This window comes from Culex pipiens, chromosome 1 (assembly GCF_016801865.2).
Source record: "Culex pipiens pallens isolate TS chromosome 1, TS_CPP_V2, whole genome shotgun sequence".
Taxonomy (NCBI): domain Eukaryota; kingdom Metazoa; phylum Arthropoda; class Insecta; order Diptera; family Culicidae; genus Culex; species Culex pipiens.
The window spans coordinates 37,811,879-37,826,217 of record NC_068937.1 but is presented as its reverse complement, the minus strand read 5'-3'; the positions used below and the strand labels follow the sequence as shown (position 1 = coordinate 37,826,217).

Genomic DNA, 14,339 nt, shown 5'->3' with positions numbered 1-14,339 from the left:
TAATTTTTGTAATTTTTGTAATTTTTGTAATTTTTGTAATTTTTGTAATTTTTGTAATTTTTGTAATTTTTGTAATTTTTGTAATTTTTGTAATTTTTGTAATTTTTGTAATTTTTGTAATTTTTGTAATTTTTGTAATTTTTGTAATTTTTGTAATTTTTGTAATTTTTGTAATTTTTGTAATTTTTGTAATTTTTGTAATTTTTGTAATTTTTGTAATTTTTATAATTTTTGTAATTTTTGTAATTTTTGTAATTTTTGTAATTTTTGTAATTTTTGTAATTTTTGTAGTTTTTGTAATTTTTGTAATTTTTGTAATTTTTGTAATTTTTGTAATTTTTGTAATTTTTGTAATTTTTGTAATTTTTGTAATTTTTGTAATTTTTGTAATTTTTGTAATTTTTGTATTTTTTGTAATTTTTGTAATTTTTGTAATTTTTGTAATTTTTGTAATTTTTGTAATTTTTGTAATTTTTGTAATTTTTGTAATTTTTGTAATTTTTGTAATTTTTGTAATTTTTGTAATTTTTGTAATTTTTGTAATTTTTGTAATTTTTGTAATTTTTGTAATTTTTGTAATTTTTGTAATTTTTGTAATTTTTGTAATTTTTGTAATTTTTGTAATTTTTGTAATTTTTGTAATTTTTGTAATTTTTGTAATTTTTGTAATTTTTGTAATTTTTGTAATTTTTGTAATTTTTGTAATTTTTGTAATTTTTGTAATTTTTGTAATTTTTGTAATTTTTGTAATTTTTGTAATTTTTGTAATTTTTGTAATTTTTGTAATTTTTGTAATTTTTGTAATTTTTGTAATTTTTGTAATTTTTGTAATTTTTGTAATTTTTGTAATTTTTGTAATTTTTGTAATTTTTGTAATTTTTGTAGTTTTTGTAATTTTTGTAATTTTTGTAATTTTTGTAACTTTTGTAATTTTTGTAATATTTTTTCATTTTTTTTTTTGTTTCAGTTCATTTGTCTTTATTTTGTTCATTTCTGTTCATTTTCGTTCATTTCTTTCCATTTTTGTTCATTTCTGTCCATTTTTGGTAATTTCGTTAATTTTTGTTCATTTTTGTTTATTTTTGTTCAGTTTTGTTAAAATTTTTTCAATTTCGTTCAAATTGGCTCAATTTTGTTCAATTTTGTTCAATTTTATTCAATTTTGTTAAATTTGTTCATTCTTGTTTATTTTTGTCATGTTTGTTTGACTGTTATATTAAAAAGATACAAATTTTAATCAGATTTAGTTGTAATTTTTAAATTCCTTTATTTTAAACACTATTGAACAAATTCCAACCGACCTTAAAACTAAACAAAAGCAAATAAAAACGGGAAAATAATTAAGGAAAGATGGGAACAAACGAAGGATAAAGACAAAACACATAGAATCAGACTCACTTATGAACTCGATAGAGCGGAAAAAAAGATTCACAAAAGAGAGTAGAAGAGGAAATCAAAACACTAGTTGGCTGACAGAAAGGATGAAATCGCGGCAAAGATGGATTGATCCAAGGGCAACGAAACTGGACTCTCTTTGCATAACTGGTTGCCCATTAGGTTTTACGCCGACACGATTTGGAGGTTAGAAAGGAGTGCACTGTTTACATGGACTTAGCACAGTTCGATGCGGTCGTCGATTTTGTTCGGGGAAATTCGTCGACAATCGACGAAGACCATGTAAACAGTGCACACGAGCTGTCAAATGACGTCACGGTGTAAATCCTAATTGTCACAAAATAACAAATAAAACATTTTGACAGCTCGCTTGCACAGTTTGGTGAGTTTAGTCGCAAATCAGTTTATTTCGAACTCAAGTTCTTTTTTGACAACTGATTTGAAGCAAACGCACACGGAAATCGGAAAATATTCAGATTTAATCAAAACCTCAGAAATGAGTAAGTGTGGCAAATGTCAGATTAGAGTAATTTGTACTCTATTTTGAGTAAACCACGAAACCTCATCTGCGTGGTTCTGATTATTTGTGCAAGCTCGTTTTTGACAGCTGCGATTTTTCTAACAGGGCAAGCAAGCTGTCAAAATGATTGACACACAATTTGTGACTATGGATAACCTTTGATTGTTTATGGAATGAACGAAACAAAAGTCTGTTGGAGGATTAGGACAATTTTTGCTTTCTGTAAACTGTCAGAAGTCTGATGTGAGGATGTTGTCATTGTTTGGTGTGAATTTAACACAATTAACACTACGTGACAAGTGTAAAACTTACACAGAGTTATGTTGTGAATGACAGTTAGTTTATACATTCAGTGAAATGTGTGTAAATCGTGTTATTTTACAAACCTAGATTGAAGTTGTTAAATATTCGGTGATGGGACACTCTATTTATAAAATATTTACAAAACAACTCAAAGAGACAGATTTAGGTGATTAAGGAAAGTTAAACGATTCGGAAAAGAAATTAACTTTGCTATCGAATTTTGTTTACTGCAAAAGGTCCTGGGCAAAAATTGAACAATTATTAAAAATAGTTTTTTTTGATTTGCATAGAGAAAGAAAGAGAGAGAAAGTCAAACTAGAGAGCGTAGGAAATTAGTTCAACAAAATTTAAGTGATTTAAACTGGCATTAGAGTTTGCATTAAAGTTCGATCAAAGTGCACAGCGTCAAAGCGAACTCAGTACCTTTCGCGCGATTCACTGTATCATAGTCGCTTGTTTTCTGTGAATATTTTGGAAAAATCTAAACTGCAGACGCTGCGTCAAATCTTTTCTTACTGCGCGCGCCAACAAAAAGTAAACAAAAGAAACAAAATAAACAGAGAAGATTCGTTTAAAGTGTGTTTGTTTTTGGGGGTGAAAATATTCGTTGTTTTTTTATTGTGGATTGTTGGTGTAGTTATTGACATATGTGGTCAAATGATTTTTTGAGAAATAATGAATTTTTGGCAGCACTGGTTATAAATCTATGAGAGTTAAATTGTTTCGTTTGGCATCTCTTTTTCGTCATCTTTTTAAAATAAACAAACGAAGTTTAGAAATATTTTTGAATAAACTTAATTCAAATTTGAATGATTCAATGATTATGTTTATCCGAATTTTAAGTCACTCAGTTTTCGAAAAAAAACATCCATACTCAAAAATGAGTAAACTGTCAACTGTCAGGTTTCACTCAAATCTGGAAGAATTGCACCCAATTTTCGTTGGATACTGAGTGAAGTTCATCCTACTTTGACAGATGCCCCATTTACTCATTTCTGAGTAGGTGTGGTATTGACAAAAAACAATCTGTCAAAAGCCAAAAGTAGACCTACCCAAAAGTGGGTAGCTTTGACAAAATTATTTTTTTGTAACGCTAAAATGATCAGAAATTTCAAAACAATAAAACAGTGCTGCCAAAAATATCCTTCTTCCTTTCACTAATATCATTCGATTAGTTACCAATTATTCGACATTCCCAAAATGAACAAGTTTTCTCAAAACAATGAAAAATACACAATAATTACAGGCACGGAGCGGTGTGTTGCAATCCACAGAGAGAGACGGCGAGGTGAAACGTGGCAGACATTTATAAACAATCAGTGTGTAAGTTGAAGTGTACGCCATCTTGTTTTTTTTTCATGTCAACAAAGAGAGGCCATTTTGTGGACCTTTTGACATTTGTCTAGAAACAAGCGACAGTTGGAAGTATGTGTGTGTGTTTGTGTTCTGACGACAAGCGCGTTGATGATAGGGGAAAACGTAAACAAACCACAAACACGAAAGAAAAATTAAATACAAACGTCACCGCAGGTGACTAGATTGACTCTAAATCGGCCAGATTTTGGTCTTGTAAGTGACGTTGGTGCTGATTTAGTGCCACGCAGTCACGCAGAGGTGATGGAATGATCTTGCATTTTGATGGTAAACAGTGTTTACATGTGTTTGAGTGTATGTTTTGAAACGTCGGCGTACGGAGTGTGGTTTACTTCTTGTGGACAACAAGGGGAGGACAGGGGTGGACGATTTTGACGATGTCTATCTGTATATGTTTCATCGGGTGTTATTGTTTGTGTTAAAAGAAAGAGTGTTGACAAGTTAGGAAGCGAACGCATGCGGGCCGATCGCCATCTTGTTGTACTCTCTGTTGTTGTTGATGTGGTTGTTGTCGCCGACGACGCGTCGTGATGGTTGTATTGGTGAGATGTCGGGCTCGTTTTTTTTGACAGGCGGTCAAAATGGCGGGCAAACGCTTGCAAAATTTACACAAACAAAGCAGACTGGTTTGGCGGCTAAACATATTAACAACTCACTATATCAATGCTAAATTACAGAACTCCGGATTGCTATCAGCCTTGCTTCTTCTTTGGTATTGGTTTTTGTTAGAGTCTAGTGTTTTAGTGGTGAGCAAACTGCCAGGCCTTAATCATGTGTGTGTGTGTGTGTGTCTATTTGTAAGTGTGTGAGCTTGGCGCGCAGCGGCTAAGCGGCAGATCGATTGATTATTTTGTTTGTAGTGGTGGTGGCAAAATCAAAACAAGGCTTGTGTGGTTTGTGGCAAAGGGGGTGTGGCCAACATCATTACATATCCTCGTCGTCGGACGGCGGCGGGCGGATCACGATGTTGTCCGGATCTTCCTCCACGTCGTAGTCCTGCGGGACCTCGTGGATCTCCTCCTCTTCCTCTTCCTCCTCCTCGACCTCGTCCAGTTCCTCCATCCGTTCCTCGACGCGTGACGTCGGCCGGTAGAAGCTGCCACGTGACGATCGACCGTCCTTCTTGTCGACACGGACTGCAGGTTTGCGAGTTACGCGCGTGTTTGGTGTTAAAATGTGCGTGAGTTTCGTTTTATTTACGTGTTTTTTTGGTTGTGTAAGTGTAAACAAACGCGGGCACGCGCGCGGATGAGAGCGTAATAGAATGGGTTACCAAAAAGAAAAGAAAGAGGTAAAACACATATACAGATAGATGCACATGAGGGAAGAGACGCGCGTCGTTTTGACAGAGAGAGGGGGCGGGGTAGATGAGAACAATAGGGCTATCTGCGAGAGTGAGAGCGAAGAGAGCGCATTTCCTTAGAAGTATGCTTGGTCAAGAGTGAAACAATCAACAGTACGATTTTCTTCCTTTTCGTCTTGTAATCTGACCGTAATATTTACCATTTTTGACACCAAACGTCAAATCAGTACAAATTGAAGCCGGATATTTTTCCGAATCTTTTCCGGAAAAGGTAAATATTTTGATCTGATTTCATGACGATTATCGAGAAACCAATTCGCAACAAAAATTTTAGGCTAGGAATTTTGACAGGTGTGGTGTGTTTTTGATCTTCGTCTTCTTTTCTTTCAAACAACAAAATGTGGTCGTGATAGCTGTCAAACTGTTGGAGTCACTCCCAAAACTTACTTTGCGTGAGTTCATTTTGTGCGAGTCTCGAACAGTTTGACAGGTGTCACAAGCCCCTTTTTCTGTGTGAAAGAAAAAATGACAAAGATCACAAACCTGTCATAATTCATACTCATAAAACATGTTTATTGAGTTGGCTTCCTTTCTTATTCAAAACATTCATAACAATTTGTTTATTTTGACAGTTGTTGGTACCCACTGGTAGCTGTCAAAATTCCTAACCTCTTTGATTGTTTATTTTCTACTTTCATGAAATGTCAACAAACTCGGCGATTTAAGCGTTTTTTAGACACATTTTGACCTAGTTTGACCGTTTTCGACTCAGAATCCCAACAGATAGCCTCAACACGGAATGAAAAAAGAAAACATTTGAGTGAACACTTCAGGGGGGTCCAAAAACAACAAGATCCGCTCCTGCAAAAAGGGGAGTTACCACCGTTTTGACACGTAGATTTAGCAACCTCAAACTCGCGCGAGGACAACGAAGAAAACAATGTGGACAACGAACCTTAACCTGAGGTAAAACAACCTTACGACTCAACCACCGTGGAGTTGCTGTCAATTTCCAGATAGATTTCCGACTTTTGAATGACCTGCTCGTCGTCGTCCTGCGTCGCCGAGTCGACGCCATTCTTGGGTGACGACTCTTGCGAGGCAAGACCGACGACGCGTTCCTTGGACTTGGACCGCGACTTGTCGCGCACCGGCAACGGGACGTGCAGCCAGCGGAAGTAAGGCATCGGGTGACACTTTTGGGGATCATCTGCGGACGGGGGAGTTGCGTCAGATTATCGCGCCGCTGAAAAGAGGATTAGAAGCCCGACCCCCGAAACCTACAGGGGAATGCCGAAACCTGCCACCGTGAACCCGGAACGGGCGGAAATTTTGATAAATCCGGCTTCGCCGGCGTAAGACCTGAAAAGAGACCACTCACTTCTGTCGATGTTGCGCTGCAGATGGGCGGCCACCCGGTGGCGGGCGTCGTTGAACTCCAGATGCAGACCTAGCCGCAGCAGGGTGGTGTTCTTCTCCACCAGGTCCGTGATCTCCATCTCGATCTTGTTGCCCAGCACTTGTGATCGCTGAAAAGTTTGAGGTTATATGACTTCACGACCCGCAAGCTGCAGCTCATGTTCAAGTTCCATACCTGATTCGAGGCCCGGAACTCCTCGATCGTCATCTGGGTGAGCAGGGACTTGACCAGCGTCACGATCACCGGCGGGCTGATGAAGTTCGTCTCGACGTTCAGCACGCGCAGCGTGTGGTTGCGCTCGATGGCGGCCGCGAGCAGCAGGGCGGTCCGGTCGGTGAGGTTCACGTTGGTCAGCGAGAGCACCTCCAGGTGGGTGTTGGCGGCGAGCGCGTCGAACAGCTTCTCGAAGTTCTCGTCGGAGATGTTCTGCGGGGAAGGGGGATGGGAAGCGAAATTAGTCTTGAGTTGTGCAAAGACCCTGTGAGTCTACCGCCGTAACAAGCAAGAGGTTGGCGGTTTTTTAGCCCGGATCGTACCCGCATAGCTTCAGTGAGTACGGTAGACTACTGGGCCGGATCATACCCGCATAGCTCCAGTAAGTATGGTAGACTACTTTGCTGTTATGTTTGGGTATCCTGAAGTCTCTGAAGTTAAGATCTGTGCGTCTACCGCCGTAACAAGCAAGAGGTCGACGGTTTTTGACCCCAGATCATACCCACATAGCTTCAGTTAGTATGACTGATTACTTTGCCGTTATGTTTGGGTATCCTGGAGTCTCTGAAGTTAAGATCTGTGAGTCTACCGACGTAACAAGCAAAAGGTCGACGGTTTTCAACCCCGGATCATACCCGCATAACTTCAGTTAGTATGACTGATTAATTTGTTGTTTAAATTGGGTATCCAGGAGTCCCCGGAAGTTAAGATCTGACGTAACAAGCAAGAGGTCAACAGTTTTTAACTGCAGATCATACCCGCATAGCTTCAGTGAGTACGGTAGATCACTTTGCTGTTATGTTTGGGTATCCTGGAGTCTCTGAAATGAAGATCGGTGGGTCTACCGCCGTAACAAGCAAGAGGTCGACGGTTTCTGAGCCAGGATCATACCCGCATAGCTTCAGTGAGTATGGTAGATTACTTTTCTGTCATAATTGGATATCCTGGAGTCTCTGAAGTTAAGATCTGTGCGTCTACCGACGTAACAAGCAAGAGGTTGGCCGATTTTGACCCCAGATCATACCCGCATAGCTTCAATTAGTATGGCCGATTACTTAGCGGTTATGTTTGGGTATCCTGGAGTCTCTGAAGTTAAGATCTGTGCGTCTACCGACGTAACAAGCAAGAGGTTGGCCGATTTTTACCCCAGATCATACCCGCATAGCTTAAGTGAGTACGGTAGATTACTTTGCTGTTATGATTGGGTATCCTGGAGTGAAGATCTGCAGGTCTACCGCCGTAACAAGCAAGAGGTCGACGGGTTTTGACCCCGTATCATACCCGCATAGCTTCAGTGAGTATAAGAGATTACTTTGCTGTTATGTTTGGGTATCCTGGAGTCTCTAGAGTGAAGATCTGTAAGTCTACCGACGTAACAAGCAAGAGGTCGACGGTTTTTGACCCCGGATCATACCCGCATAGCTTCAGTTAGTATGGTAGACTACTTTGCTGTTATGTTAGGGTATCCTGGAGTCTCTGGGACTAAGATCGGTAGGTCTACCTCTACCACCGTAACAAGCAAGAGATCGACGGTTTTCGACCCCGGAGCGCACTCGCATAGCTATAGTGAGTATAGTAGACTACTTCGCTGTTATGTTTAGGTATCCTGGAGTCTCTGAAGTCAGGATCTGTGCGTCTACCGACGTAACAAGCATGTGATCGACGGTATTTGACCCCTAATCATGCCCGCATAGCTTCAGTTAGTATGGTAGATTACTTTGCTGGTATGTTTTAGTATTCTGGAGTCTCTAGTGTAAAGATCTGTAAGTCTACCGACGTAACTAGCAAGAGGTCGACGGTTTTCGACCCCGGATCATACCCACAAAGCTTCAATAAGAATTGAAGACTACTTTGCTGTTATGTTTGGGTATCCTGGAGTCTTTGAAGTTAAGATCTATGGGTCTACCGCCATAACAAGCAAGAGGTCGACGGTTTACGACCACGGAACATACCCGCCTAGCCTCCCCGAGTACGCCAGCCCCACATACCTTAATATTGTTCAGGTTCACATCCACCAGCTTGCTGTCGTCGTCCTTGATCCGCTTGATCATCTCCTCCGGGTTCGTCTGGTTGGGCGCCTCCGCCGGGAACACCTTCTGGATCGACGACTTGGTGATGCCGTCCCAGCCGAGCCCCACCGGCTGGCCCTTGTTCAGCAGCGACGCGTGGTACTGGTCCTGGTTCATCATCGAGTGGAAGCCCAGGATGGCGGCCAGATCGATAATTTCCTCCTGGGTGGCGTCCGATAGCGCCTGCTCGTACTCGTCGCCCATGTCGATCGCGATCTGATCCTCCGCCTCCTGCATGCGCTTCTCCTGCGGCGGCGGAATCCACTAAAAATCGAACGCAGAGTTAGTAAAACTTTCTAGGTTAGGTTAGACGTCCGACATTACCTTCTTGCCGCGCACCAAACCCGGCACGTACGGTTCCAGCTCGGGCCTATCCGGCGTCTCCATGGCCTGTTTGTTGATGTGTTCGATCAGCTTCTTCCGGTCCAGCGGTCCGGTTGGCTCTTTCTCGCACTCGTAGTTGGTGCGCTGGCTCGGTGGCAGGAAGGAATCCTGGAAAGGCGTTTGTTTTGGTTAGTTTGACAGTTGAAGGTCGCCATAAAAGCGCGCCTTTTTATGGTACTCACATCCGGATCGACCTCCTTGGCCAGCATGGTGATCTCCTCCGGCGACAGCTGCGCCAGCAGCTCGTCCACGTCGACATCGTCGTACGCGCCGATGTCTTTGCCGTACAGCTTGGCGGGTGTGGTGATGGTTTTGGTAGTGGTCGAGGAGGAAGTCTGTGAAGTGGAGAAAAAAGTGAGGTTATGAGTGATTTTGGTTTGCATCAGATTAGATCATTAGAGCGTGTGCCTCGAAAAAGTCACGAGGCGTTACATAACGGAAGGGCCCTCCAAGTAGGCACTGGACCGTTAAAAACACACCGAGTAGGGTTGCTTTGTTCACGCCTTACGGCGCAAGGCACCCCAAGTGCGCGCAAATCGAAGAAATGGGCGGTTGCTTAAAACCCTAATCGAAGCATGCGGGTTCAATTTATTTTAATTAAAACATATCGCAACATTGAGGTTATGTCACGCGGCGTTGAAGGTGTGATACGCCATAATTGCAGAAACGTCAAGAATTTTTTTCTCATGCCATAAAAAAACCGAAACCGGTCGGATATTAACAAAACGGCAATTAATTTTAAACAAAAACGCCTTAAATAGTCATAATGCCATCGTGCCGCAATTTCCTTATACAATTTCCACCAAATGCAGCCCAACTGTCAGAGAGCTGCAAACCGAAACGAGAAGAGGTAAACAAAAATGGCAACGGCCTTCAGAGTGGCCATTCACACGGCGAGAGGCACTTTTTTGCTGCCATTTTTTTTACAACTGCACACGATTTAAAATCCAGCTGGGCCAGCAAACGGTATCGGTTGTGTGGAGAGATATCTGCGGAAGTGGTTGCAGGAAAATGAAATAATTTATGGGAAGAGCACTTACAAACAATACGGAATTTATAAATTTTAAGTTTGTGTTGGAAATTTAGCTTAAACTTAAAATTGGGTAAGATTTCTTAAGCGTGCAGCTTTGACAGTTCAACCCATGCCCATGCAGCAGCACCGCTTGTAACTCAAAACTAGGTTAGCCTTCGTGAGCGTGTAGTTTTGACAGTTCGTCGAGCTGCATGGGATTAGAAAGTCGCAACCTTTTGTTTACATTTTCAACCACCATCATTGCAGTTCAAACAACTTTCATCATCGTACACATTAATTAAGATGATCACAATCAGTGCAAGAAACTCCAAAGGCCCCCTCCCATTTCTAAACACAGCATGAGAAATTCACACCAATCATAATTAGTGCCATAATGTTGTGGCTATCACCGCCAGGTGAAAACAACAACAAAATAAACACCGACCTCTCAAGACACACTCACGCAACCGCGGCCAAAACAAACGAACGCTTCCGTTTCTGGTACAGGTCTTCTTAGCTGATGCGAGGGCCCCTCTTAAATCCCATTTGAGTGAAACGGGCACCCAAATTATCACGCAGCTTGATAATCATCTGTTTTGATAATGAAGTGAGATTCAATTTCGATTACAAATAGAAAAAGAGGTTTTTAGTTTATCCCATGAAGCAAAAAGGTGTGATTTAACTCAAAATTGGGTGAGTTTTTATCAGCGTGTATTTGAGTGTTTACCAAATTCTGACAGCTAACTAATTTGACAACTTAGAAAGCAGTGCTGCCAATTCTTCGATATTTTTGAATGCAAATCAAGCTCGTCTCAATTTCCTGCACTAATTTCTGCTTGTAAGTGTTGTTGTTGTTGTTATTGCCGGTGTGCTCGCCGAAATCGCACCTGTAACACACGTTAACAGCTGTCTTGCGCACACTCGCGCGCAATGCTTTTCACTTTCATCTCGTCGAACAAGGTGTGTGTGCGTGAGAGGTGCCGTTTTGGGGCACACCTGTAAGTATAGCTTGACCAATCCAGGCAAGTGCGCGCGCGCGTGCAGGTTTTGTTTACATCTGCGATTACGAAATCGGAACGCGCACGTGGCGAGCTTGAAGTGCTGGCAGCACTGTCAGAATTACACTTTTCAGGTAGGTTAGTCACCTTTTGCAGGATGGAAATCTGCCCTTGGCAGCTGTCAAAATTACACTTAAAATTGAGGTTAGTCACATTTGTACAGAGAAAAATTATCAATTACGATGTTTATAGCATCCTGAATGCTGCCCAGTTAACTCAATCCGAATTCTGAAACGGAATCTAATTAGAATCGTATACAAATTCCGTTTCAAACGCAACAACCGGTTCCGTGTTCGAACCAGTTGTTGCGTTTGAAACGGAATTTGTGTACGATTCTAATTAGATTTCATTTCAGAATTCGGATTGATTTGACTGGGTGTCAATGACAGCATTTTTGCTGCCTTCGACAACTGTCACGATTACACTCTCAATTTAGGTTAGTCACTTTGCGCAAGATAAAATCTTATCCAAACCACGTTACTTGTGTAATTTATGGCATCCTGGGTGCCCAATGAAACCAGTTACCGATCCCAAGCTCGAATCTAACCTCCTCTTAATTAACATAATGGCAGCTACAAGTTACCACTTTCGATTTCGGTAGCACTAAACGGGCTCTTTATCCGCGACGGGAGTGCCAATTACGGCGGGCTCTCTTAAATGTCAACGTTACAGCGCAGCCAGGCCTGCGAGGGGCCGTCATTAGCCGGCGTTACTGGATGGCTTAAGTGGTAGCGTGGTACGACAAGATCTAGTTAAAACGGCAAAACTAGATTAAGACATTTGAAGTAGACGGCGTCACCATTTTTTCCCCTCTCCTCTTGCTTCGCTGCAAAACTGGATCGTGTGACTTGCAATGGAATTCAGCACACCTCTTTATTATTGGATCAGATCGTTTACCACCTGTAAAATGGTATGACAGCTAGTGCATTGCACGCTGAACAAATCGCACCCAATTTTGAGTACAAATAGATACTTTTTGCTGCATGGGCTTTGCTATGCTTCGCATCTCAATCGCCAAATGTCAACAAACATCAACAAACCCGCAACATCTGTCACGCTTCAGCTCGCACGTCACCGAGCAAACATAACCTCTTCGCGTCTGGACCTGATGACGCAACGCTCGACGAGCGATGTAGCAGACACAGTTTATGTTTCGAGAAGCGCGCGCATTAAACAAGGCGCTATTTTTACCCACGTGACCTTGACACTTCTTTGCGCAGGAGGGTTAAAAATAAAAACTCCGAAGGCGTGACGTCATCGACCTAACCTCACAAACTACTCGGATTGAGCCGAAGTGGTATTCATTACATCCGGAGTTGCGCTCGGGGGGTAATTGAATATGCGGCGCTCAAAGATCCATAAATCGGAAGCAGATCATTGCCAAACTCATAATTTCCACTTTGATGAACGCGTTTTGAGTGACCTTGGGCACTTTGCGGGCAGCATCCGCAGAAGCAAATGACGTTTCTCTTTCAAATGACTCTAATTAAGCAGATGGTCAATGTCGGAGAAACGTCCAGCAGATCTTGTAAGGTTGCTTTCTGCTTCGGAATTGCTCAGTTTAAGCAATGGGCTCAGGAAAACAAATTTTCTTTGTGAGTTTACTTATACGTAAACAAAAGCATTTCGTAAATAAATCGCCAAGAATATCGACAATTCCATGCAGCAAAAGCTATTTAAACTCAGGCTTGTTTATGTTCGATTCAGCGTGTATTCGTCTCACAAGATACACGTTTATTCAAAATAGCTATAGTGTTCAAATTTGTTTTAATCTGTCAATATAAAAATGTTAAAAGGTAAATCAAAGGTACTCTCGATTGAATGTGTAGTCGTGCGGTTGTCAATAAAGCTATTTCACTCTATCTGTAACTCTGATGGAAGCTGACTGTGTTTATGTTTGGGTTTTCCTGGCACAGCCCTTTGTTCTTTTGTTATTGTTTTGGATTTCGTAGCACGGAGTGATGTACTCACACGGATCTGGTACGTTTCGCCGAATGTCGTTTCGCCGAATGGTACGTTTCGCCGAAAGTCATTTCGCCGAATGGACGTTTCGCCGAATTGAATAAAAATTAACTTTTTTGTATAATTTATGCTATTTGTTCGCTGCAGTGCCATCTTGTAATTCACTCATGCAAACTTGAGAAGGAGTGGCAAGATAATAATATAATAATTTAAAAAGTAAAGAACGTCTCATGTTTCAAAGAATGCAAAAACTCACAGAAATAATACAAATAATTTGCTTAAAAAATGAAGAATGCAAAAACTATCAGAAATTTTTCTAAATGCTATGCTAATAAAAAACTGCTCATGTTTGAAAGATTGCAAAACCTAACAAAAATTATAGAAATAATATGCTTAAAAAACTAAATATACATAAACTCACCGAAATAATTGAAAAATATACCAAAAATATAGAATGCAAAAACTAACAGCAATTTTGCAAAATGTTGTGCTGAAAACCAAAAGAACTGCTCATGTTTGAAAGAATGCAAAAACTCCCAAAAATTATACAAATAAATTGCTTGAAAAACAAAGAATGCAAAAACAAACAGAAATAATCTAAATAATAAGCAGCCAATTAAAAGAACTGCTCATGTTTGAAAGAATGCAAAAACTCACAGAAATAATTAAAAAAAAATATGCTTAAATACAAAGAATGCAAAAACTAACAAAAAAATTCCAAAATATTATGCAAAAAATCAAAAGAACTGCTCATGTTTGAAAGAATGCAAAAACTCACAAAAATTATACAAATAATTTGCTTAAAAAACAAAGAATGCAAAAACAAACAGAAATAATCAAAATTATAAGCAGAAAATAAAAGAATGCAAAAACTCTCAGAAATAATTTAAAAAATATGCTCAGTAAACAAAGAATGCAAAAACTACCGGCATTTTTTCAAAATGTTATGCTGAAAATCAAAAGAACTCCTCATGTTGGAAAGAATACAAAAACTTACAAAAATTATATGCTTAAAAAACAAAGAATGCAAAAACTAACAGAAATTTATCAAAATTATAAGCAGAAAATTAAAAGAACTGCTCATGGTTAACAGAACGCAAAAAATCACATTCAAATTCAAACGATATATTAAAACAAGAATGCAAAAACTCACAGAAATGATTTAAAATTGTTTGCTGTATTTAAATAAATGCAAAAACTCGCACAATTTTTTTCAACTAGATTATTTTTTAAGCGATTGTTTATGCATGTTATAATGCATAAACTTATAAAAATAACATACTAAGAAACAATTTTTTTTTAAAGATTGCAAAATCACCTTTTAGG

At 39.8% G+C, this 14,339-nt stretch overlaps 1 protein-coding gene across 26 annotated transcripts in view; it reads right to left on the bottom strand.

Annotated features, from left to right (window-relative positions):
- LOC120414160 (tropomodulin) overlaps window positions 1–14,339 on the bottom strand; it is a 145,782-nt gene that overhangs the window by 56,610 nt on the left and 74,833 nt on the right. For 7 of the 26 annotated variants that reach the window (XR_005605044.2, XM_039575204.2, XM_039575203.2 and 4 more), the window contains 6 exons: window positions 9,164–9,316; window positions 8,922–9,089; window positions 8,517–8,861; window positions 6,490–6,741; window positions 6,277–6,424; window positions 4,521–4,728 (listed from right to left, as the gene is read on the bottom strand). Coding sequence is in view for 13 of the 26 variants with exons in the window: in XM_039575204.2 (XP_039431138.1) it covers window positions 4,521–4,728; window positions 6,277–6,424; window positions 6,490–6,741; window positions 8,517–8,861; window positions 8,922–9,089; window positions 9,164–9,316 (1,274 nt within the window). In the remaining 13 variants the exon portion in view is untranslated. Of the gene's footprint in view, window positions 1–2,641; window positions 2,734–4,248; window positions 4,729–5,850; window positions 6,106–6,276; window positions 6,425–6,489; window positions 6,742–8,516; window positions 8,862–8,921; window positions 9,090–9,163; window positions 9,317–14,339 lie in introns of all 26 variants that reach the window. The other 19 variants (XR_005605047.2, XM_052706642.1, XM_052706643.1 and 16 more) reach the window with 7 other exon arrangements.